This window comes from Gallus gallus, chromosome 2 (genome assembly GCF_016699485.2).
Source record: "Gallus gallus isolate bGalGal1 chromosome 2, bGalGal1.mat.broiler.GRCg7b, whole genome shotgun sequence".
Classification (NCBI taxonomy): domain Eukaryota; kingdom Metazoa; phylum Chordata; class Aves; order Galliformes; family Phasianidae; genus Gallus; species Gallus gallus.
Genome location: NC_052533.1, coordinates 8,086,688 through 8,112,710, shown reverse-complemented (window position 1 = coordinate 8,112,710; position 26,023 = coordinate 8,086,688). Strand labels below are relative to the sequence as shown.

Genomic DNA, 26,023 nt, shown 5'->3' with positions numbered 1-26,023 from the left:
AATCAAAGAACCAGGTGGTTAAATTAGCCAGACCATGTCTGCCTGGAACAATGGTCATTAGAAAGTGCTCTAGACCTGGGATTAACTTTTCAAATTAAGAATGTGAGATGAATAAAACCAAATGCCCTAGAATATATATACATTATATAAGAAGACATAATCCTAAGGACAAAAAAGAAGTATTAGGTAGTAGAAGTTATTACGCTTTGCAAAATATTTCATGTTGGGCTAACTCTTCCTCCTCATTGCCTTCAGCATCAGTAGCCATCAGTGCAAAGCAAAGGGCCAGGTTGTCTTCAGTGTTGTTGGCTCCAGACTGAAGTTTAAAGAATGAGTTTTGCAGGAAATTGAGTAAAAGAAAAATAATAAATAAATAATTGAATATGTACATCTCCATGTCTTCAAATTAAAGGACACAGTGCTCAAACAACAAATTCCCTACACTAGAGGCTGTACAGATAAACTACAGAGCTCTGCCAGTCTGAGACACAGTCACAGACCACTAAAGGGGATGGTATATTCCCGAAGTAAAGAAAATGAAGCTTTGGAAGAAGTGGACCAGGTAAGTGATGGAGTCACCATCTATGGAGGTGTTCAAGAACCGTGGAGACATGGCACTGAGGGACATGGTATAGTGGACATGGTGGGGTGGGTCAGTGGTTGGACTAGGTGATCTCAGAGGTCTTTTCTAACCTTGACAATTCTATGACCTCTACCACTGCACAAATCACTTTCATATTTATGTTAAAAAACTTTGACTGCTGTATTTGTTTAAAGAACAAGGTAGAGAGTTGCTTGTGATTTCACGTGATTTTCATGGCTCAAAACAGTTGGACTACAATCTCACTGATGGTTTGTGGTTGACACTGTAATATAAATAATTATAAATGTTTATTTAGTTTTAAAATAAGGTGATGGAAAAACTCAAGCAATCAAGGGCACTCAGTAATACTGAGAGTCAGAAAATTCATCAATGCATTCACGGATGATTGCATACTGTCTTTTGTAATGAACTGGAACGTATGGTGCAGGAGAGGCATTCTGTGCCTTTTAAACTAGCGAAATTTCTTCTGATATTTTTATTGCAGTGTTTAGACCACAAGAACTGGCATTAAAAATATCTAAGCATGGGAATGGTGACAGATTCCAAGAGATTGTCCCCATTATTGATAGACCTCTCTAGAAGATATAAAAAATACAAGAAAAAAAGACTGTAGATGACTACCAGAGGCATCCCCACCTAGACTTCTATTTGCAGAGTGGTTGTGAATTCTAGCTGCAGTTTATAACTCAGAAAGGATAGAGCCAGACGAGTCCTTTGGCTTTCTTCCATAATAAGATCTTTAATTTTCCAAAAGAAAATAACAACTTCATGAACACGCTCCTTACTTCAGAGCAAGACTTGGTTTACAAACTCAAGTAGTTTAAGGATTAAAAAGTTTAGTCTATCTCTGCAAATGAACTTTATCAAAGTGTAGATTAAAAAAAAAAATTAAAAAAAAAAAAAAAATCAAGCCTTCAGGTAAACAGGAACATTTGCCAAATGGAAATCCCAGCTCTTTGTATATTTAGTAATGAGCGAAGATAAGATTTCTTCTTTTGACAGCATGATGGATACAATCATAAAAGGAATCATGCTGCTGTAACAGAGTATACTTGAAGAGTGAATTTGATGGCTACGGCTTTATTCCCAAACATGTCTTACCTTTCTTTTATTTAAAGTACATGAAAGTCAGTTTCTCTGGCATGTGAAAATGTTAAGGTTGTGTTGCTTTTCTTCTTTTTGTTTTACATTCCTCCCCCAAGATAGACGTGATACACGTAATTGTCAGACTCAGATCTGCTTCCCAGTTCAATAACACTCATTTAAGGATGTATATTTATTAATATGAATTAGAAATGTACAATAAGCAAAGAAACACAACCTCTTGTGAGAACACTGGACAAAGTAGTTGCATGCTACTCTGCTACTATGGGTTAAAGTGAGGACAGCACCAACAACGTAGTGAAAACCCTTGGTTTGAATTTTGAATTGTATTTCAGTTTATGTCAAGTTCAAGGCTGCTGTAGATTAAAAATTAAATGAGTTTTCTGGTCTCAGCCTGTTGCTTTTGGGATGTTTATCCACATTAAGAAATGAAAAAAAATCTGATATGTCTCACAGTTTGAGCACTCACACAGAAGAAGTAGCAAAGCACAGTTCCCAAAACTATGGTGAGCACTCAACATGAAGTCTGTTTATTAATCTGTTTGAGATTTGCTCTCTCTCTAAAAGGAGCTGAAGAACACCCAGGGTACCTCACCTTCTAACACTAAGCTAACAAATTGCTCAAGAGGTAGTGGCGTCTTCTGGCCTACCATGAAGCCTCAGTGCCTCAAGAGGTCTCAGCAGCAGATTAGGCACAAGAAAATCCTTATTTTCTCTTCTTACAAGGTTGGCCTCAAAATGGAGTTCTGAAGATGAAATTAAAACAAGTCAGTAGACCAAGAGAGTCCAACAGTGACTCCACTACCTCCTCGGGCAGCCTGTTCCAATGCCTTACTACTCTTTCTGAGAAGAAACATTTCCTAATACTATTAAATGTTACCTATGAGTCTTTGCTGCTCCAAGAGAGGTGTCTGAGCAGGACAGCTTGGTGGCAAAAAAAAAAGCACCAGCAGCAGCATGCCAAGCACTGGGAAGAAGTTGGCTTCTCCTCTCCTAACAGGAGGAAAAGTTCAGGAGAGAGTGGGAAAGATGAAAGTGCCCGGAAAACAATTTAGAGTTTTTATCTGAAAGGCATTCCTAATATTTTCGAGCTGAAAGAAGGAAAGGAAGAAAGGTGGAAAGAAGAAAGGAACACCACAGTGATTCAGTGATTTAAATTAGTGTCTCTGATGTCAACACATTGCTAAATTGCCTTAAGTGAGGATAGCAGCTACCTCCTCATAAGAGAAAGCATATGTGATGGGAAAGCAAGCAGACATCTCCTGGCAGACAGAGCTGTTGGAAAGAAGCCAGAAGAGCCTAAACTTACCTGATAACTAATTACAGCTATCACCAAGTTTTGACTGTCTATTTAAGCCAGTTGTGACGTGACAACACTAGATTTCTAGGAAGATTAACCTGGCTAAATTGACCCACGTTATGGTTAATTTCAGAGGATTTGGTATTTGGGGGAGGGACTGAAGTAGAGATGAGCTCTCAATTACCTCTAGGAAGTGATAACACCAGGAGGATTGTGTTTGTCCTTATTCATTATACATCAGTAAATAATAATTTCACTCGGCTCCTTAAAATGCTGAGTGTGTGCAGAAACTTTCATTGCTGAGCTCAGATGTGCAGTTTCCCACTGCAAAATTCTGAACTCCCTGCTAACACTGTAGTGGCACTGCCTCAGCACCTGTATCTTTATCTGGGAAGTTATCAGTGCCAGCTGAGCAGTCTAAAATGCATTGGCTCAGAAGATAAGAAAATCAAGAGGTGAAGGCTTGGAGATAAAGTTATTATTCTTTTTAATTATTATTTTTCTCTTCAGAAATATGTATTCTACTTTAAATGTTTATTTAAAACTGAGCATAGAAAAATGCTGGACTTTTATATCAAGAAAAATATTGCAGATTTGGATTGAAAAAAATATCTTACTATTTAGAAATAGGTCTTTTGAACTGATGTTTGCATTTTGGAAAAGATATGTACTCGTTCTGGGAACACTTTATCACATGCAATCAAATTGAGTTTGTAAGAGAAGAAATATTTACAATCAATCTCTCGTTAATGATGTTGGTCTCCAGTGTCTCTCATAGCTGTGAGCTGTGCACATACAGAAAGTTTGGTCTAACAGCATCCTAACCAAACGGGTACTTGTGTAGAGAAGTTTCCCTAAGTTTCAGTAGATGTCCTTCCCACAAGACACTGACAATGAAGAAAACGTATTTTCTCCCCAGACTGAAGGGAAACACTCCTTGCTGGTGGTTCATTCATTTCCCTTGATGCCAGTCCTTAGCACTTTTGTAGATATTCCATAGAGAATCAGGAGTACGCATAACGTGACACATCTAAAATACTGTAATGTGGAACTTTGACACTATACATTGTTTTATGAGGGTCTCTCAGAAGCCATTGTGATATATTATATAATATACACCATCGATACTTTGTCAAGAAGAGCTCTGCCTTCCTAGAGCCTCCCGATGAATTACACCAACATAATCAGGGGTAAACCTTGGAAATGATCTATTGTGTGAAGATGCCAGGTTAGGAGATTACTTTTAAAACTACTGACATTGTATGAACTAAACATGACTTCTATGGAGTCATTCCTGCAAATTCTGCCAATTCAGATTAGAAATAGTGGTTGCAATATGTTATTATGAAAATTGTATGAATACATAATCCTCATCAGGAAGTTGCACGAAAAAAAGGAAAAAAATCCTTAAATTCAGAGTGTGAAATTCATTTACTAAAAGCACCATTGGCAGAAGCAGCAACAGAGGGCATTTTGGCTTCCCAGCCAACTGGACGTTCCTTTGCAGGTCTCAGACTGCACAGATCCCAGAAGTGCATAGTTATAAACCAAGGCAGTATTTAATTACAACTGCACATTTAATTGCACAATATTCTCTGAAAAATGTCTACACGATGTAGAAATTTGGTGCTCAGTTTGAACATTTGTCCAAGGCTCTTTGTTGAACAGAATGGGTGCTGTGTAGTCCTCTGATGTCTTATGGGTCTGACATTTAGTAAGGTAATAAATTAAAGTAATTATGTTAATGTATAATAAATGCATTCAATGGGAAATAAAAAGTGTGAACTGCAAGAAGAAAAAAATCTTGTTTTCTAAATGGCTGTCACATATGGAAGTCCAAGCTCTTAGCAGAAAGTCTTTGGAGGCTGATAATGTCTTATAAGCATAGCATGAAATAATCCTTACTTCTAGTAATAATACAACTTCATATAATGACATCAGATTAGGAAATACCAATATAATTTAAAGATATCAGTTCTCTGGTGTTAGGGATGAAGAAAGCAAGGAGAGGGTCCTTATGCTTCTTCCCTCTGCCGAAGACTTGCCATAACGGTCTGATTCCTGATTGACCAAATAACTTGGACAACGTTTTCACACATAAGTGACACTCTCAAAAGTCACCTATGCATCTTACTGCATCTACACAAGTTTGCTTTGGCTATCCCACAAACTCCTTCTCTTTGAAGTGTGAGTGAGGATGCACCACAGACCTCCATGGTGCCTTATGAAACCATTAGCACTCAATCTTGCTTCTGAGCCCATAGATGCACAAGTCACTTCTTAATAAGTGTGTTCGTGGTGCTAAATCACCAGAGGACTTTGAAAATATTTCCCCCTTGACTCCAGGTCTAGTGACTACTCTTGGCTGACCATCAGCACTGGTATTTACACAACAAGGTGTGTAAAGTCAGAGTTTCCTCTTGGCACTCGATAATTAACAGAATATTCTGCCCAAATTTACTAAAGCTCCCACTTAATTTAAAACTGTCTACTCATAGCTACTCTAATTATATGAGTATTCCGTCCTCCTTGAAACACTGAATAGTTTTGCCTCAGCAGTATCTAGAGATGAGGTTGGCTGAAGAGCTTGGAATTGTCTGGGTTAGACCCTCAGCCAAGGCAAGCAAAGTGTTTCTTATGCTGAATCCTAATAACAGAAGCTAAGGACTTTTATGACATTTCATTTTACTACATCAGATTGGAAAATTTAATATGCCTCACTCTGTAAATTATTCTTCCTACTTCAATGGGTCTTCACATGGGTAGAGTGAAGTAAACAGTATAAAAACAAGGGTGGGCTCTCTGAAGAAGAAATCTTCTTGGATTTGTTTGGAAAGAGCCTGGCAAAATCATGTTTGATCCTCTCCTGTCTTCTAAGCTCACAAATGAATAAAAATACCCAAGCACCAATATCTGCAGCCTGTTTGACTTGCCCTTGAATTCAACTGGATACTAATAGCTAAAAAATACTGATTGAGGTTGAGTAATTTTTGCCCCAAATTTAATTTGTTTCAACAGTATAAGGGAAGAGGAAATATTATCCTGCTCTTTACTCAGCAGATTTAGATATAATGACATAATATGAATGCATTCCAAAAATTGCCTGTCTTCAGGTAGTGCATTTTGGAGTGATTTCAAAATTCCCTAAGGTTATCTCAGTGAAATGTTTTCCCCCCCTCTCAAAAATCACTGAGTTCTCTGTGCCCAATTGCCTGTGTCACTTACACTGTTTACATGCTGGATTGTTCTCTAGCATATGTGCTATGCCTTATTTTGTCAGGTTGCTCTTACACTACTTTGCGCCTATTTTGATTTTCAGGTCTTCATGCATAAATTATGATTTCTTTTACTTTCCGAAAGGAAGGCTGGCTGAAGTAATAGCAGTGTGGGTATTTCAGTTTGATTTCTTGTTTTGTTTTTATTATGAATATTTCAGGAGTGTGGGCATTTTTCTTATGAAGAAAACTCCTTGCTTCCCGTGAATTTAATTTTTCTATAATTTTTCCTTCCATATAGAAAAATATGCTCAGAGAAGAGCTAAAATAAAAAGAAAAATGTTATCCTTTGTTCAAGAAGGGGCTAAATTCTCATAACTCCATCTGTGGAGGGAGAAACACATCATACTCTCCAGTGGTTAGCCTTCTTTGGTCATCAGTGTTATTCTATATATATGTCTACATAGATGGTCCTCCAGTATTGCTGGCATGCTGTAACTCCACACTCAGAGAGAAGCCATGCATAGGCACCACTGTTGTGCTGACAAAATACTCATCAACATCACCACTGCCTGATTTTGAACAATGAGACAGCAAAGCATATTTCTCTTCAAAACTTACTCAGATGTCTTCATGACAACGAGAGCCAAAAGATGAGGATAGAATTGAACTATTGCCCAAAGACAATTACTGATTTAAAATTCATTAGTTCTACAAACAAGTTTGACCAATAGATTAGTAGTCACGTTGCAGCAGGTTTGGGCAAGAAGGCCACAACTGTTAAGGAGACATAACGGCCTAGCATGAATTGTTAATAGTTAGCTACATGGTGGAGTTTCTTGTGGAGCTACCCAAAGAATCTCACCAGGGAGCTGGCAGGGCATGCTACTTTGATGCTATAAAACCACTGCGTTACCCCTCTGCTTTTATGTATGAATCAGAGGAATTGTTAACAGCACCAAGAGCAGTTTGCTTTGAGCAACACAAATGTAACAGACGTAACATCAAAGCTATTTGGAATCCGCTGAAAACAACAGAAAGACTCCAGCTGAATCCAGAGGACTTTGAATCAAGGCCCACCAGGGTCAAGTCAGTCATCCTAATGGGTTTTCTAAGGGAATCCCACAGGAAACTGGAAAAAGGATTCCAATTTCTTGAACCCAGGAATTACTGAGGCTTGAAGTTATTGGGTTTTTTTTTCAAAATCATAGGTTCAAGTTCTCCTTCTTTCCCATTCCAGCCCATGGCACAGCAGCACACAGGTTCATGGTGGCATAGAGGACACTGTGCACACAGACCCTCCCTCCCTTCCCTGTTTCCCCAGGAGAGATGTTTCCGAGAGCAGTTTGATATAGTATACGTGGTCAATGCTGTCCCAGAAAAAAACAGCACTAAAGCAGCTTTACATCATCATCAGACAGAGGAGTGAAGGGTTCCACATGAATTCAGGATGTTGTGTTGACTTAGAAAGCCCCACATGGCTTGAGATCCATGGCCAGAAGACTCCACAGAATCACAGAATCATAGGGGCTGTTAGGAACTCCCGGAGATCACCCAGTCCAACCACTGCTAAGGCAGTTTCCCACATCACATTGCACAGAAAACTGTCCAGGCAGGTTTTGGATATCTCCAGAGAAGGAGACTCCACAGCCTCTCTGGGCAGCCTGTTACAGTGCTCTGTCAACTTAACTTGTCTTGCTGAACTGATGCAGGGATTGGGCCCTTCCCTTCCGTGGGGATGTATCAGCTGCTGGAGCATCCTGCGCACCATTTCCTGAGCTCTCATATCTGCCTCTTCTTCTGGAAAGGATGGCACTTTGTTAAGCTTTCAGGAACATTTTGGAGCCCCTGTTTCCGCTATCAAGGTGTTTTAGAGGGAAAGGGCATAAGAGAGGATTGTGATAGATCTGGGGAGCTCTTATTTTGGTCGGGCAACAGATGAGGCATATGGAAAATTTATTGCGCAATAATTGTGTTATGTGATATTGATGCTGCAGTATTAATGACTGCAAAGTGCCCAAATTGCTTCATATGGCCATTTGCTGTCGTTATTACAAATCTAAATAAATAAATAAGAGCAATTGAACTGATGTCTCTAAGAAGTGTTTCAAAGCCACCCAGTGACATGTATGGAAGCGCTTGTGAACAGAGAGACTCAAACGGTATCAGGGACATTTTTTATTGGGGTCAGAAAGAAATAGAACAATTAAGTCATTTTCAGTCATATACAATATATTAGGAACTCTTTTAACAAGCTCAGTGCTAAACTGACTGGCATGAACAAAGCGTTTTAAAAAGCTGGGGTGTAAATATGCCAGAAATAAAGAAAGAAAACATGTAAACTGTGCTCAAAAATAGTCTGCAAATGTAAGGAAACAAGAAAAACTAAGACAATCATGCACATACCTCTCCTGCTGCCATGGCCCAGTGAATACAGTGGTTACCATGGCTGGATCTGGCTACGAGGTGGACTTTAGAGGGCAAGCTTTGTTCCTGATCTCTGCCCAAACAGAAAGCCTTGATCCAGTCTGTTGGTTTGTGTACTTTGGGCAAGCCAACCTTACACTGCAAAAGGCAGCAAGTTAAGTTTGAATTTATTTCATGCTTTCAGGTTTCTCTTAGCATCCCCTGTCTGGCTGTCATATTATACAGCCTGGGAGATGTATCATCATCTGATATTCCAAAATATGACTCGGCACTTTTCCCTAAAATGCAATAACAGTACAAGGCAGACAGATAGCATTACTTGCATTTTGTAATGCTATTCATGCATCAGCCTTCTTTTTTCCTGAATAGAAATCAATATCTTACAATGCGGATCTTACTGAATAAGTGAATCTTCTATTAACCATTTGTGGATAATAATGATATCTATCAAAAAGAGGCTCTTTTTAACGTTAAATTTAAGCACTTTTATTAGTTGCTGTTATCCTTGGAACAGAAAGCAATGAGAACAAATCTGATAAAACTAAATAGCTTCTTCAAAGTCAGAGGAAAGTTTGTGTGACCCCAAGACAGCCATGAGAGGACCCGTTAGCATTGATCTGCATGGGAAAATATCTCTTTTGGCTCTTCATACACCCACAGCCTCCAATGATCATTGATTCAGTTGCCCTGATAAATTCCACAGATAAACAACCAACAACCAAATAAACATAATAACTATTAATAGCCCAGTTAACAATTTTTAAAACAACAACATATATATATATAATTTCTTTTGAAGGTTTGTTCTTAGCAGTGTTTATATGATTGAAACACTGGATCCAACTAATGATCAAGAATGCAAGTCAACATAACCAGCAGGACTAACACTTAAACACATTCTCATATTCATAGCCAGTGTTTAAGCAGCTAGATTTCAATATCTCTTAACTTTATGGTTATATCTCTTAACTTTATGAGTACCAAGGAACTTAAGAAATATGTACCGTGATTACTTCTCACCTCTGTGCACTTGGGTACATTCACACCCATGTATATACACACACATACCAATTCAAGGTGTATGTGGGAGAAAGGATGAAAAGAAGAAAGGGAGGGAGGGAGAAAAGAAGAAAAGAAGAAAGGGAGGGAGGGAGGGAGGGAGGGAGGAAAGAAGAAAAGAAGAAAGGAAGGGAGCGAGAGAGGGAGGAAGGGAGAGAGGGAGGGAGGCAGGGAGGGAGGCAGGGAGGGAGGAAGGAAGGAAGGAAGGAAGGAAGGAAGGAAGGAAGGAAGGAAGGAAGGAAGGAAGGAAGGAAGGAAGGAAGGAAGGAAGGAAGGAAGGAAGGAAGGAAGGAAGGAAGGAAGGAAGGAAGGAAGGAAGGAAGGAAGGAAGGAAGGAAGGAAGGAAGGAAGGAAGGAAGCTTTCAAATATTTATTTAGTCTTAAAGTAAATAAATAAAGCTCCAAAACTTTTCCATGTGTTTTGATGCTGCCTTTTTTTTTTTTTCTTTTCCTTTTTCCCCCTTTAAACTCGGCACCTGCCCTTCCTGCTGCCTCTCCCGGCACTGCTGAGGGCTGTGCGAGCCGAGGAAGATGCTCGGAGCTGCTCCCATCGCCGAGCTCCCCTAGCGGCTGCTTCCCTTCCCCGGCACCGCCTGGATTCCAGTGCCCAGGTTGGGGTTTTCCCCCACTCATGACCAGGAGGAAGTGGCTGAAAGTGCTGTGGATCACAAACCAGGAAGGGAAAAGTAAATGTTAATAATTCCTAGCTGGGACTCTTGGTATGGGAAAAAAAAAAAAAAAAAAAAAAAAAAAAAAAAAAAAAAAAAAGGTCAGGTCATCCAAGGAGAAGGAGGAAGACGTGATGTAAGGATTTTGCTGTAGTTGTACAACTAAACATCACTTATTGCCCTGCATAAAGGGCATAAAGAATTCTATGGGACATTTTGTTTTAGAGTCTGAGTTAACAGAAAATATGCACACAGAGTTATGTGTAAAAATACCTTACAAATAATGCTGCCTACCTGACTCTGTGTGTGCACGATGGAAGGCTTTACTGACTGAACTCAAGTCTATGATTAGCATTAATACACAAGCAGATTGATTTAAAAACAGCAAAATCAATGCATGTGGTTGTTTCAAAAGCAACTGCTTTTTTGCCTCTCTGAACCCTGAGAGCATTTTTCCTGTGGCAGAAATGCCTACAATACTGCATGGCCACAGGCGTATCTGAGCAGGGACCAGGCTTCCCCTGAATCCTGATGGCAGACAAGAAATAGATGGAAAAATATGAGCTTAATATCTCTCACTGGTGCCAGCGTTTGGGGTTTTGTTGTTGTTTGTGGGTTGTTTTTGGTGTTGTTGTTTTCTTTTTGTTTGGGGGGTTTTTCTGGGGAGGGAAATTCCTTGGAACAAGACCCGTTCTGCTTGTCACTATAAAGGAGGAGCTGCCAGCCAACCTGCAGCTCCAAAGTGAACTTTTTAAGTCGATTTTAAAGATAGCAATTGCAATACCACCAGGACAGGCAAACAGGGATGAACTACTCCTTCAAATAAACGAGTTTAGCATCTTTATGAAGGAGGGTGGGGTGTAGAAAAGAAACAAACAAAGCTTGAGATGAAAAGCCTGCCTGATTCTCTGCCATTTGTGCCAGTCCTACTCCATCCTAACCTCTACTTTCACTGAAGTTTTTCAGGTTTAATTCACTGTAGGTGAGCATTCGGGTCCCATGTATCTTGGGAAACATCACAGGTGCAGAAGAGGCTGTGGGAATGAAGCGTTAGCTCTCTTAAAAGTGATAACTGATTTCAAAACTCATAAACTAAAGGTGAGCTCTAAAGGTGGTTGTTAAGGGTGATAAGTAATTAAGATCCAGTTAAAACCTACACAAATGTTTGTCTCTCCAGTTTTCAGGGGGAAGCTTCCTGCACCTCAGCATTCAGCAAGAACTAATGTATCAGTGCAAGGAAACTCAGGGAGTTTGGCCAACGAACACCATCACTTGTGAGGTCTGAGCCCTTCCCTGGTTTTATGCAAAGCAAACAGCAGACAACAAGTTCAGATTTCAAACAGCAAAGTTGATAGATAATAACTGAGGTTCTCAGAGGTGTTGCTGGATCACAGCAAGGATTAAGGAGGCAAACATATCCCAGGCCAGTGCTGGGAAAGACCAGGAGCTTCCGTGGTTGTGGGAGAGCCACTGGAAGAGCCCATATGGAAGTAAACAAAGCTGGACCACGCAGCTATAGGAGAAGCTTGTACACAAGCAAGGAGAAGAAGACTCTTTGGGATCAGTGGTAGATGCACCCATGGCTCTGGTGCTTGCCCTACCTAGGAGGATTGGGACCAGATGACCCAAGAGCTCCCACAGTTTTTAGATTTGAGGTATTAGAGGCCCAATGGGGAGCTCAAGGGTACTGCCAAAAAGGACTCAGCTGTTAGCATACACTCTCTGGGCAAGGAGACCCTGGGGGCTGCTCACCTCTGGGGTGCTGTGGCTGGGGGCCATGGGAAGAAAGTGCAGAGCAGCTCTTTGAGGGCTGGGACAGGGCCCAGCCTGCGTGATCAGAGAACAAAAAGTTGGCCTGTATGCTTTGGGACAACAAGACCCAGCAATGACTTTTATAATCCACAACTGAGGAGCTGATCTTTCTAAAGGAGGCATCCATGTCTAGTTTTGGTGTTCCGTTTGGTGGTTTTTATTGCTGTTGTTCAAAAGTGCCTGCAGAGCAGGCAGGGATGTCTGTGGGTTGGGCAGTGATGTGTTGGGTAGGGTGCCTGTATGTCAGGCAGAATGTCCATGGGTCGGGCAGGGTTCTGTTGGGCAGAAATGTCCGTGTGTATGTCAGACTGTGTATGTTCATTGGGCTGGGTGTCCATGTCTTGGGCAGGGTGTCCGTGTGTCGGGCAGGGTTCCATTGGGTATGAATGCCCATGTGTTGGGCTGAGTGCTTGTATGTCAGATAGGTTGTCTGTATGTCATGCAGGCTGTCTGTTTGTGTCGAGCAGCGTGTCTGCATGTCAGGCAGCGTGTCTATGTGCTGAGCAGGGACTTCCATGTGTCAGGCAGAGTGTCTGTGTGTCAGGCGGGGATGTCCATGCGTAGAGCAGCGCGTCCGTGTGTCAGGCAGGGTGTCTGTGTGTTGGGCAAGGACATGTCGGGCAACATGTCTATATGTCAGGCAGGGATGTGTCGGGCAGGATGTCCGTGTGTCGGGCAGGATGTCTGTATGTCGGGCGCGGTGTCCGTGTGTCAGACGCTCTCCAGCAGCACCGGGCGGGCAGAGCACGGCGGTAGGGGCAGAGGCGGTCGGGGGGAGCCGTGCTGAGAGCCCCCCGGGGTTGGTGTCCCCCCAGCCCTGGGAGCGGTGGAACTGCAAGCCCGGAGCGCAGGGCGGGTCAGCGGGCACACCCCGCACCCGGCCCCGCTCCCGGCCCCTGCGGCCGCGCTGAGGCTGAGCAGAGCCCCCCGCCCCCCAGCTCTGCTTTCTTTCACATCTAATTTGATAGCAGGGTGATTTCGAGCTTCCCATAGTTACAACTTTTCTTGATTTCTCCCCTTGCTCCCCCCCCGCGCATTTATTACTCGTATTTAATTAATTCCTTCTTTGCGTTTCCTTTCCTGTTAATCTTTGGGTGACTGCTCTGTACATGTGGCAATCTGATAATGAGGGAGTTTATCCTTATTCCCTATACTTGATCCTTCCAGGATATCGATCATCTTTCCTCGGGGAGGGGGACAAGGTAAGAGGGGTGATAAAAGATTTGCAGGATCCCACACCATTAGGGGCAGCTTTTATTCCTTGGCACTGTTTAATCAACTCTTACATCAAGTCATGCTGTTTAAGCAACCACATCAAAAGAACATACCCTCTTTTGTATAAATTACATATTCCTTGTATCTGTCTTCTCGCATGCACGCAGACGGGAAGATAAAACTTGAGTGTGTTTTTCATGGCACGAAGCGGGCGTTTGGCTGTTAGACGGCTTGTTTCTGCAGCTCGATGGGCTGACAAAAACCTCGCAGACACGCGGCTGCCTTCCTCACTCCTTACCCATCCCCACGTTAAAAACGCCGAAATTCCAAGTTGGGAAAGAGAAAGCAGTGCTTGACTGGAAGGTGACAGGGAAGCCTTAAGTAACAGAAGAGAAGAGTGGGTGCACGGGAGGGAAAAGTCGATCTGAGAGTTTCCGATCACTTCTTTCAGCTCTTCCTCTAAAGTTTACCTAAGAAAGATCACTTTGTCCCTCGCATGTTGGGGTGGTCCTCCATGTTGCGGTTCATGGCATGCAACTTTTCCTTGATTCTTTTTCAACCACTTAAAAACTCATTTGAAAGTCCATTTTCACGCGCTTTCAGCGGATTACAACTCAGACGGGAAAACTCCCCGTATCATCTCCCACTCCAAAGAGCTGCATTTTGTTTTTCCTCAAATAAAGCTGATTTTTGTTTATTATTTTTGCTAAGGACTTCGGCTCACTTCGGCGTGTCATCTCGGGACTTTTGAGAACTTCCAAAAAGCTCCTTCAAGTTTCGGGACCCTGGCACAAATCGCGTGCTCTCCGGAGCAGAAGCAGAGGAGCTCTTTGCAGCGGTGTTTGCCCACACGGGACCCTGCCTTTCCCCCCGACCTGCTCTATCAGCCCCATCGCCGCAGTTCTGCTCGTCTCTCAACACCTTTGTCTGATCAGTCGCTTTTGGAGACCGGGGATAAAGACATCACTTGCCACGCTGCACGAGATAACAATTAATTTCACATTAAACTTATCCCCCCGCCATTCACTTTGCCGGGATCGATCGCTGCTAATTGTGTTTGCGGATGCTTTCAGCGCGTCGCTCTCCTTCAAAACTTAATGACACCCCGCGAGGAGGTGTGAGAGCCGAGAGAGCCGCTCGGAGCGCAGAACAAAGCGCAGCGCTGTGCCATCACCGACTGCGGCCACTTACCCGACGCGCTGCGTTATTTTCAATGGGGACCGCTCTGGTTTTTTGGGGTTTTTTTAAATTATTTATTTATTTACTTATTTATTTATTTCTTAATAAACGCTCCTGAGGTGTCCGCATGATGCAGACGGGCACCCGGCCGCCTCCTCCTATCGGCTTTTCCTTCCTCCAAAGCAGTCATTTATCAGCTGAAACGTGACTGTGGTTCAATGCGCGGCTGTACGAGGGGAGCAGTGTCCCTCTCCGTGGGAAGAAACCTGTTAGAAAGCCCCCGAGGTGGGCTCACCCTCACACGACACTGTTTCCCCCTGAGCTCTCCCACTTCCCCAGTAGGTTTCTATTTGCGGGGCTCCCCGATAATTCGGCATTTCATGAACTGCCCTCACAACCCCGCCTCGCACCCCTCGATCCTGATGCATTTCGCATTTATCATTACGATTATTTCGCAGAGCCGTCTGTTCCCCTTACTGACAAATGCACCATTCTGCCAAGAAAGTTTTTATTATTTTTTTTTTTAAGGAAAGAAAAAAAAAAAAAAACACAACCCAGCGTGTAATTGATGTTATCCCAAGAAAGCGCAATCCCCGCCCCTTTCAGCTCCGAGCCCTTCAGGTAAAAGGAAAAAAAAAAAAAATCTTTCAAGAATTTGTTGCCTTTTTGAGGGTTAAAACATCAGAAGACAAGCTTGTCTCGCCTTGGCCAATCAGCTCTCGGCCCTGGCAGCTATAATATAGAACTAAAGGCAGACTCCTCTCACAAGCGTCTTGCTTTGCTACCATTAAAATCAGACCCTTTTTGTCTCTCGATTGCTGTCTCCCGACCAAACTCCGATGTGTTCCGTTATCAGCGACCTAAAGGCTGCCATTCCAGCACCTGTCTTGCTAGGGATCGGTGGATAGTATACGATCAGAAAGCAGACAAGGACATAGGAGGAGAGAGAGCTCTAGAGAGACAGCCAGGGATAGGCACAGAGAGCTGTGAAGTAATTGGATTCAATGGACGAAATGCTGCTGTTGACAAGAATTCTCTTGGTGGGCTTCATCTGCGCTCTTTTAGTCTCCTCTGGGCTGACTTGTGGACCAGGCAGGGGCATTGGAAAAAGGAGGCACCCCAAAAAGCTGACCCCGTTAGCCTATAAGCAGTTTATTCCCAATGTGGCAGAGAAGACCCTAGGGGCCAGTGGAAGATATGAAGGGAAGATCACAAGAAACTCCGAGAGATTTAAAGAACTAACCCCAAATTACAACCCTGACATTATTTTTAAGGATGAAGAGAACACGGGAGCTGACAGACTGATGACTCAGGTAGAGCCACAGAGATACCTGTATTTGTGTTTGTTAACCTCTCTGAGCACCCCTAAAGGACGCATCTGTCTTAGCATTTTTGGGAGCCCCCCTTTTCCCTCCCCCCTTCCCCCCGCCCTCCAAACTCGGCTACTTTCCCCGTAATGTCAATGCCATCTCTCAGACAAGTTAGCGGGGCCGGAGCCGGCGGTGGGGGTTCGGTGCGATACCCGCCGGCATCGCCATGGCGTTCCCTGGAACTTGGGCAGGGACCGCCGGTCGCGTTCGTCCCCGCGGATGCACTTTGCTCGAACGAACTGCATCCAGCGCGGAGGACCGCGGGCGCGCACTGACCGCTGGGCCGCTCGCTCCCGTCGCCGGCGGAGCCCCCGCTCGGCTTTCTCGCTCGGGTTTCTCGCTCATTTCTTTCTTTTTCTTTTCTTTTTCTTTTTTTTTTTTTTTTCCTGTTCTCCCCCCCCACCCCCCCCCCGCTGTTTCATTTCATTTCACCCTTCATTATTTTATTTATTTTTTCCCTCGCGAGCGTATTCTATATTTAGTAGGCATGCAGTCGTGCACTCACAAAAGGCAGCTGAAGCCGGATCGACCATGGCTCTCCTGATTCCGTATGATAGAGCTCGTATTGCAATACCATCATTTGCGATTGTGCCCATCAGAGCGTAAATATATTGATATTTCTTTAAGGATGCTCGCCGCCAGCGCTCTGGTACTTCCATAGGGGTGGGACTTGCAACTTATCGGCATTGCATCACCTTCGGGTTTAAAAAATCTGATGGCACAAGGTTTACGACCGGGTAAATATTGGATCTCGGGCGGAATCGGATTGCGGAACCATTTTATGCAAAAAGAGAGAGAGAGAGAAAGAGAGAGAGAGAGAACCTCTCCGAGAGTCACCTCGTAATTATTATTCATGCTCACCAGAGAGCTCGGTGAAGTCAATTGCTCTGCCAATCCCGGAGTTTCTCAAACTACATGCAATCTAGGCACTGGAAATGGGTTTCCTCCAAATATAGGTCAACGGCGCTTTTTTAATATTAATACATTTAAGCCCCACCTTCGGCGCTAGAACAGGACTCGCGGGGAAGGACGAGGCGGGGAGTGGACGCGGAGGGGGTGAGGGGAAGGGGGGGTGGAGGTGGGGGGGGGAATTTCCCAAACTCTCCCCGTTTCCTCGGCCTGATTTTCCGCACGTTTGCCGGCTCTCCCGGGGCGCGGGGCCACCATCTCCTCCCGACCACCTTAAATCGCCGCGTACCTCGGAGCGCGGCGGCGCGCCTCTGCCGGGGCGGAGCGCGGAGCTCCGTGTGCGGTGCGCGGAGCTCGGAGCGCGGAGCTGCAGCCCCCGCGCCCCGCTGAGCGCTCCTCCGCCCTCTCTGCCTCCGCATCTCGCATTTTCAGCTCCACTTAACTCCTCTCGCCCATCGATCGCGCCGGCTCGGGTTTCACCCTTCCCTCCGCGAGCGGAGAGGAGGAGGAGGCGGCGGCGGCGGCGGCGGCTCCGCGGGAGATGGGCTCCCGGCGGGGCACAGCGCGGCGGAGCGGGCGCGGAGGAGCGGTGCGGGCCGGGGGCGGTGCGCGGATGCCCTCCCGGGGCACGGCTCCCGCCGCATTAGCCGGCAGCGGGTGAACTCCTGACCTTCTGTCAACTTCCCTCAGACGAACGGAACGAAAACAAATAGTTTTTTTTTTTCTCTCTCTCTCTCTCTCTTTCTTTTTCTTTCTTTCTTTCGGGTTGCCGTGCTTTAGACACAAAGAGGGATGAGGGCTGGGTTGGGGCAGACGGGACGAGGGGAGAGAGGGGTCGGACTCGGGGTTGCCGTCCCGCAGCCCCCCGCCCTTCGCCTCGAGCATTTCAAGCATGGAGAGATCTTCCCCCGGAGAGAATTGTTAGGCTCGGGGAATAGCCGCCGAATGCATTAGCTGCGGGTTAATATTAACTTCAGAGGGGGGCGGGGGGGGGGGGGGGGGGGGGGGTGGAAGAAAAGGCAAACAGAGCTCGGTAAGTCGTGTTCTCAACTTTGCAGGTGACAACTGCGGCTTGCTGAGGGCTGCCCCCTCCCTCCCCCCCCCCCCCACCCCCCCACCCCGGCCATTGGCTGGATCCGGCCGGGAGATAAGGAGGCCAGGTCAGCACGATAAAGCTGGAATTTGTACGGAATAAAATAGCCGTCTCGCCTAACGCGGGCACACGGCGGTGCGCGATGGGAGGAACTCAGAGATCAGCTTGGCATTTAGGAAGCCCACCAGGTTGTTTACACTGACAGGTACCTGTTAAGTGTTTCCTTCAAGCAATTCATTTGTGAAGAGATTAGGAGCTGGCAGGAGAGGGCTTGTTGAACAACTTCGCCTCCACACAAAGCGTCGGCGGAGGCAGCCCTGCTGAGCTTCACGGTGGCTGAACAGAATTGGGCTTGATTTGCGGCACACGACCCGATGAATTAATAAATAGTCTGGGCTTCACGGCTTTTGACTCCGACAATCCAGCTCAGGCGGAGTGAAAGGGAGGAAAGTCCTTTAGGAGGCCGTTCCCCTGCTTGATTCCCGGCTCCTTGCCTTCTCCGGGCCCAGAGGCCGGGAGGGAGACCCGCCACTGGGGCTGCCATCGTGATACGTTACTATCGTGATATCCTCGTGTTGTGATATCCTTCTATCGTGATATCCTGGTACTGCAACATCTACAGTGATATCCCGCTATCCCGATCTTATACACCCTGCCGTCCTGTCATCCCCATACCTTGCTTGTCCCCGTGCAGGAGCACGTCCATGCTCTCAGGTGTGCAAAGGGGGAAAGTAAAACATCCCCTCTGCTTCCTCGTGCTCTGCTGCAGGGAATGGGCTGAGAGCAGCCTCCCTGGCTCTTTGCACCGAGCGCTAGGCCACAGAGTCCAAAGTGAGCTCGTGATTGCGTTTGATATCTCTCGGGGCCGTGTGTGCCGCTGGAATTGCTTTTTATGGTGGTGATATACACGCGGGAAGTTTCTCGTTGAACAATCTTGTCACGTCCCTCGGAGTGGGGTGGGAAAAGGGGTGGCCGTGCTTGGCCCTGCTGGGAGATGGGAAGGGGCCTCTGTGGCACGGGGCGTCCCAGTTGGGGCTGTACATGAGGGAGAGCCCCTGCTTGCCTCTTGCTGCAGCTTTACCCCATGTGCATCCATGCCGTTTGTAGCCATGAGTTATTTTCCTCCGAAAAAGGAGGAGAACGTTGGCCATGTGTGGTTTTTCTAGCTGTGTGCCTTTCAGTCAAACACTTTCAGTGCTGACTTCTTATGTCTGGGGGCAGCTGCAAGTCCCTCTCCCTGTAGAGCTCGTCATTCCCCCTCCTTGACCCATGCACCAGTCCTCTACACTTTCAGGGCTCCGTATAGAGCTCAGCCCTGAGTCTGCCCACGGTGCAGCTCTAGGTGAGCCCAGCAGCCTGGGGGGGGGGGTAGGGGGGGGTGAAGGAAAACCCTATAGCACTTCCCTAGGGGGCCTGAAGCCTCTCATTGCACACAAAGGCCGCTCAGCATCCCTGTAACACCTTTGCTTGGCCCTCTCTTGCTTTCCATCTTCCCTCTTTGAACTGTGTTATCATACGTCTATGCCGAAAGCAGAGGGAACGCTCCCAGCCCAGGCTGCTTTGAGGACTCTAATGAGTGATGGGCGAGAAATAATAATAATATTTAAAAAAAAACAAACACATAAAACAGCAGCACATAAAGGCTGTTAACGTGTATTGAGACCCCTTTCAACGCAGAATTAAGCTGAAAAGAGCCGGGAGACATTCCGGGGAGAATCCGTGACTCCCAGATATATGGCGAGTGTTTGTTTTCTGCAGAACTTTGTTCTGGGGAAGGGGATAGGGCACTTAGTGCAGGAATGCGGGGCTTTGAGTCCGTGCACTCCGGCTGTGGGGCAGGTGCTGGGGAGGGGGCGGCGTTGCGGTGTTTCACCCCTTCTTCCTCCCTTTGTCAGGGAGGGAGGTCAGGATGCGACCCTGGGGGTGCAGGGAGGCTGGGGGGGGGATCTGATCCCTGTGACAGCAGTGTCCCCTCAACGCGCCTTTCCCTGTGTCCCCATGTCCCCGCAGCGCTGCAAGGACAAGCTGAATGCCCTGGCGATCTCGGTGATGAACCAGTGGCCCGGGGTGAAGCTGCGGGTGACCGAGGGCTGGGACGAGGATGGCCATCACTCCGAGGAATCGCTGCACTACGAGGGTCGCGCCGTGGACATCACCACGTCGGATCGGGACCGCAGCAAGTACGGAATGCTGGCCCGCCTCGCCGTCGAGGCCGGCTTCGACTGGGTCTACTACGAGTCCAAGGCGCACATCCACTGCTCCGTCAAAGCAGGTGAGGCGGGGGGGCGGGACGCGCTGGGAACACCCCCGGGCTCTCTGCCCCAATTCCCCGTCCCATCAGCCCTGGTCGCCCCGTCAGGGTGCGGAGAGGAGCTCCCGCCTCTGAGACACACGTGGGGGGGGGAGGGCAGGGGGGGAAGGGGAAGAGGGGCAAAGACGGAGAGGAGAAAGAAAGAGAGAGAGAGAGAGAGAGGGAGAGAAAGAGAGAAAGAAAGAGAGAAAGGGAGAAAGAAAGAAAGAAAGAAAGAAAGAAAGAAAGAAAGAAAGAAAGAAAGAAAGAAAGAAAGAAAGAAAGAAAGAAAGAAAGAAAGAAAGAAAAAAAGAAAGAAAAGGAAAGGAAAGAAAAAAGAAAAGAAAAGAAAAGAAAAGAAAAGAAAAGAAAAGAAAAGAAAAGAAAAGAAAAGAAAAGAAAAGAAAAGAGAAAAGAAGGAAGGAAGAAGCCAGCTGCAGCACCTCCTGCCAGCGTTAATTTCGCTGTCAGTTTGCCCAGCCTTCCCACCACCGCCACACACCCTTCTCCTCCTGCCGTGGGATCCGAGCTTTCCCCATCCAAAGCTATCGCTCATCTCGGGCCGGGAGCGGGCCGGGAAATGAGCACCGAGCGCGGCCCCTCCGCCGGGAGCCGCGGGGAAATTCCCAGCGCCCGACACGCGCTCATCTCCTTCTGCCTCCCCTCCCTGTGCTTACAACGCCACACGCTGTCTCAACCCGGGAACAGCTGGCGACAAACCCCGAGCTTCGTTTGGCGCTTCTGAAACAAAATTATTGTCGTTTCGATTATTTTAAGCGAACCCCTTGGCGTGTGCCAGCCTTCGGGCCCGCCTCCCGGTGCTGTACGGCAGTGTTGTGAGAGCATCCTCCAGCCTGGAGAGCGCTGCAAGTGTCAAGAAACACTTGGCTGCAAAAGAAAATAATGGGCTTTCTCTAAATATATCGATTTACTTCGAAACAGCAAGTAAACAGCATCGGCTTCACCATGCCAGGCTGTAACTGGGTCCCGATCCACACCGGGACTTCTCCAGCCCATGAGGGCTTTGTCCTGGGAGCCTGACTCTGCTTTTGTTCATCCTCTCCAGCTCTTCGGAGGCTCCGCAAAGCTGCCGCTCTCACAGCGATATGAAACATCCCTTTCAATAGCGAGGATGGGCTTTATGGCTCAAGGTGTCTGATTGTGGCGCACAATAACCTTACTCCGAGCGCCCACCCTAATCCACCTCCATGTATATTTCATAGGAGAGGAGCGACCCCGAGCTGCTCATTGAGATTCCGCACACGCGGACTTTGGGGTGACATTTAGTGCGTGTCAGGCAGGGTCGTGTGACTGTACCACGCGGGTTGCAAGGGAATGGGCTTGAATTCCACCCGCTCGGTCTGGTTTCAAACTGTGGAAACCTCGTTTCATGACGGAGCATCTTATGAGAAGATTAAACCCCATAATGGCGGGCAGGAAGATTCTTTATCTAGATCTCTGTTTGCAAAAAGTATGATCCCGGAGACTGGAATGCAAAGAAGAGTTCCCCCAAGGCCTGAATTATTGTCAGTGGGACAGGGGAGGGAGAGGCAGGGGTGGTAAAAGGGACATTGATAATGCGCTGCGGCAAGTATTTAGAGCGAGCTTCTACATTTAAAATTCAAATACACATCTTGAGTGCCTTGGAAAAGTGGCTCTGCTGTGCAAATAGTGCTTGGAAGGTCCTGGGTTTTTTGGAGAGTATGTGTGTGAATTGGCACATAGGGTTTCTGCACCTGAACAAATAGGGAGGGGGAGAAAAGGGGGGGAAGAAGCTGGGAAAAAAATGGAAGTGTCCTCTCTTCCAAGAGTGTCTGCATTTATTACATGAATCAGAATGACAATGCTGACCCTTTATTGGATTTTAATTAGAGAACCCAAACAAGCGCTGCTCAAAGAAGCAGATTTTCACACCTCAGCCAATTCACTGGCATGTTTGTAGAGCTGCTACACTACTAGATCTATTCATCAAGTCCCTGAATATGCAAACAAAGCTCAAGCCAGACCTTTGGTGCGGGCTTGTACGAAGGTGTAGTTTGCTAGCAGAGGGCTTCACATAAAGCGCATAGCTTGTTTGTTGCCATGTCCTCTCTGAAGAGGCCTTGGAGATCTCGCTGCTTCATTTCTGAAAGAGAAGTGATAAAGTCGTTAGCAAATCAATAATGTTCTAATTTTTGCCCTTCCTGTCCTTCCTGAGAAAGTCATTAGGAGATGCTCAGAGTGTTTATGTAAATCATGATAGCTTCAGCACCGGCCACAGAAGAAAAACATAAAATCTGGCTACCTTTAGGAGATAAATTACCAGGACTCTAAATTGGCACAGAGAGTAACTGGGAGACACCGAGGGAAGGCAAGAGAAGGATCAGGAATGCTGGTGACTGCAGCAAAGGCACTTGATATAGCGACATACCATGGGCTACAACCCAGTGCAGAGAAGTGAGACCCTGCAGTCCCTAGCCTAGGCCTGGAAATCAGCAGCGGTCCTTCCAAACCACACCGTACAAGGTTAAACTTTCCAGGAGGAATTTGCAGGAGAGACTTGAAATCCATCAAGTCCTCTCACTGTTTCTGATTTGTTAAAGCCTACAATTATTTTTCCCGATAGCTCTCAAAAAGCAGCAGTGGTAGCTACGGCATTCAGTGTCAAAACCCTGAACAATTCCAGCAACACCTGAGTGCATGTTCAAGAAACGTGGAGATGTGGTGCCTCGGAACATGGTTTAGTGCGCACTAATGGTAGTAGGTGGGAGGTTGGACTAGATGATCTTAGAGGTCTTTTCCAGCCTTAATGATTCTATGATTCATGTGAAGGAGGTATCTGGGTTGGGTGCAGGCATAGGGATGCCCTGGGACCACTAACTCAGGACAGAACCCTGCTTTTGGTGGAGTGAAATAGTGAGAGAGAGGTTTTTATGTGGAGTGAATTGAAGTCCTGGGGACTGCAGGGCAGTGGTGTTACAGGGAATGGGGTGCAACCCCCAGAAATGAGAAGGCAGCAAAGTCTGAGACAGTACAGTGTAATGGTGGAACTAGCACTGTGTAGGCTGTGGGTGAAGGGCTTGACAAACTGGGCTTCTCCTCTTTCCATGAGAAAGCTACCCTTCTGCCCTGTGGCATTTGCTGCCTGGGAGATGGGCTTCCTCAGTACAAGGTGCCATGAGCAGCGAGCAGGGTCCTAGAGCAGGAGAAGCCACTCAGCTTGTATACCTACCTGCTGGCAGCTGTGAGGTCCGAGGCAAATGGAACCCAAGTGAGAAATACTTCCAGAAAAAAAAGAAAAAACAGCACTTATTCCAGAACAGCTATTTCAGCAGAAAAGCTTTGACTATCTTGATCAAGGAGATGAATGCAACTGACAGGGCTCGTAACTCGGCAGGAGGCCAAGCATGGTGGCATGGTGCTGGAAAGGACTCTTGTAGCCAGCTGCAATGGGGACATGCTGGCTACCAGGGCTGGTGGTGCTGGAGAAGACCGGAGAAAAGCAGGCTCAGGGGAGACCTAATCACTCTCTACAACTCTATAAGAAGAGGTTGTGGCAAGGTGAAGGCAGCTTCTTCTCCAAGATAGCAGCAGTAGGATGAGAGGGAATGGCCTCAAGTCGAGCCAAGTTCAGGTTGGATAACTTCCTCAGTTTTTTTTACCAACCCTTCAGGTTAGTAAAACTTGCTCTCAGAAGGAGTTGTCTGGCACTGGCATGGACTGCCCAGGGAGGTGGTGGAGTCACCGTCCCTGGAGGTGTTCATGAAACATGGAGATGTGGCACTGAGGGACATGGTTTAGTGAGCAGTATTGGTGGTAGGTGGATGGATGGATGGTGGATGGATGGATGGTGTTCTTAGACATCTTTTCCAACCTTAATGATTCATGGCTCTATGCTTGGGGCATGTTGGTAAATGTGTCCCCGCACCCTGTCCCATTGGTCAGCCCTCTAACCCCTGTGCCTCTCTCTTTATGCAGAAAACTCAGTGGCAGCGAAATCAGGAGGCTGCTTCCCTGGCTCAGCCACAGTGCACCTGGAGCATGGAGGCACCAAGCTGGTGAAGGACCTGAGCCCTGGGGACCGCGTGCTGGCTGCTGACGCGGATGGCCGGCTGCTCTACAGCGACTTCCTCACCTTCCTCGACCGGGAGGACAGCTCCCGAAAGCTCTTCTACGTCATCGAGACGCGGCAGCCCCGGGCCCGGCTGCTACTGACGGCGGCCCACCTGCTCTTTGTGGCCCCCCAGCACAACCAGTCGGAGGCCACAGGGTCCACCAGTGGCCAGGCGCTCTTCGCCAGCAACGTGAAGCCTGGCCAACGTGTCTATGTGCTGGGTGAGGGCGGGCAGCAGCTGCTGCCGGCGTCTGTCCACAGCGTCTCATTGCGGGAGGAGGCGTCCGGAGCCTACGCCCCACTCACCGCCCAGGGCACCATCCTCATCAACCGGGTGTTGGCCTCCTGCTACGCCGTCATCGAGGAGCACAGTTGGGCCCATTGGGCCTTCGCACCATTCCGCTTGGCTCAGGGGCTGCTGGCCGCCCTCTGCCCAGATGGGGCCATCCCTACTGCCGCCACCACCACCACTGGCATCCATTGGTACTCACGGCTCCTCTACCGCATCGGCAGCTGGGTGCTGGATGGTGACGCGCTGCATCCGCTGGGCATGGTGGCACCGGCCAGCTGAGAGTGGCTGGAGAGGGACAGAGACAGAGTGTGGGAGAGAGAGAGAAAAAAAAAAGGGGGGGGGGGGGGGGGGGGAGGGGGAGAAAGAGAAAAAAAAGAAAAAAAAAAAGAAAAAAAGAAATAACCCAAATGGAAAGAAAACAGAAAAACAGCAACGAAAAAAAAAAGGAAAAATAATACATATTTTTAAAAGAGAGCACGGATTAAGACTTAAAAATAATAATAATAAAATAATAATAATTAAGTAGGACAGTCCAAAGTAGACTTTAAGGGAAACAAAGACCCCGGGAAGTTCTGTTCCGTTTAGTTTATAAATATATATATATTTTTATTTGTTCTTTTGTTGTTTTGTTCATTGTTTTGTTGTTGTTGTTGTTGGTTTTATTTTTTCCTCCTCTCCTGGATATTTATTTCTTTGGTACGTCGAATAGATGTTTTAAATGATATGAACCGGACCTTCAAGAGCCTTAAATAGTTTCTTTGGTAATTTATTATCATGCGAACTGTTCTCACAGGGGAAAAAATTATTTTGTGAGGCCGAGCAAAACTGCGCAGAGTCTATTTTTCTACATGTCACGTGTGTCCTGACTTTCAGAAAGCAAAATTCCGTACCTTCCCATCTCTCCATTACGCTGCTCCTTCATTTCAGCGAGTCTAGAGGAACAAGCAAGCGAACAAACATACAGAAAAGAAAGACAAACTTCATGGGGGTCCGTAAATTATATTTTTATACACAGAATTGTAAATTAGATTTTTTTGAGAGATCAATACTTAACTGAATCACATTTCGTTTTTTGAAATAGTGTAAAATACGAGAATATATTATTTTAATTTAAATAGCTCCAAATGTAACGTCATTTCCTGTATTGTTTTCCATGTCTCTTAAATATTTTTGCTCTGTAAAAAAAAAAAATAGAAAACACCACCACCATTTGGCCACGTTCATGGAAGTCAAGACTGTTACACAAACTCTTTATTTGCAAAAAAAAAAAAAAAAGAAAAGAAAAAGAAAGAAAGAAAGAAAGAGAGAAAGAAAGAAAGAATGAAAGAAAGAAAAGCCGTAAGAAACTTTGTTATTTTTAACTGCAAGAAAAAAATAATTATTAGAAAATAAT

The 26,023-nt window shown here is 46.3% G+C and overlaps 1 protein-coding gene and 1 long non-coding RNA gene across 3 annotated transcripts; one reads left to right on the top strand and one right to left on the bottom strand.

Annotated features, from left to right (window-relative positions):
- Window positions 1–13,430: 13,430 nt before the first annotated feature.
- On the bottom strand, window positions 13,431–16,901 carry LOC107052611. Of its 2 annotated transcripts, none has more exons than XR_006938481.1 (2): window positions 16,459–16,901; window positions 13,431–14,849 (listed from the first exon to the last, which is right to left on the bottom strand). It is a non-coding gene; the product is annotated as an uncharacterized LOC107052611 (long non-coding RNA). The 2 variants fall into 2 exon arrangements; XR_001465211.4 differs by having other exon boundaries at window positions 13,431–14,379.
- On the top strand, window positions 15,378–24,950 carry SHH (sonic hedgehog). Its single transcript, NM_204821.1, is given in 3 exon segments — window positions 15,378–15,896; window positions 19,966–20,227; window positions 24,203–24,950. Coding segments are annotated over 3 exon segments (1,278 nt in total). The 5' UTR covers window positions 15,378–15,587; the 3' UTR covers window positions 24,910–24,950.
- Window positions 24,951–26,023: the final 1,073 nt, after the last annotated feature.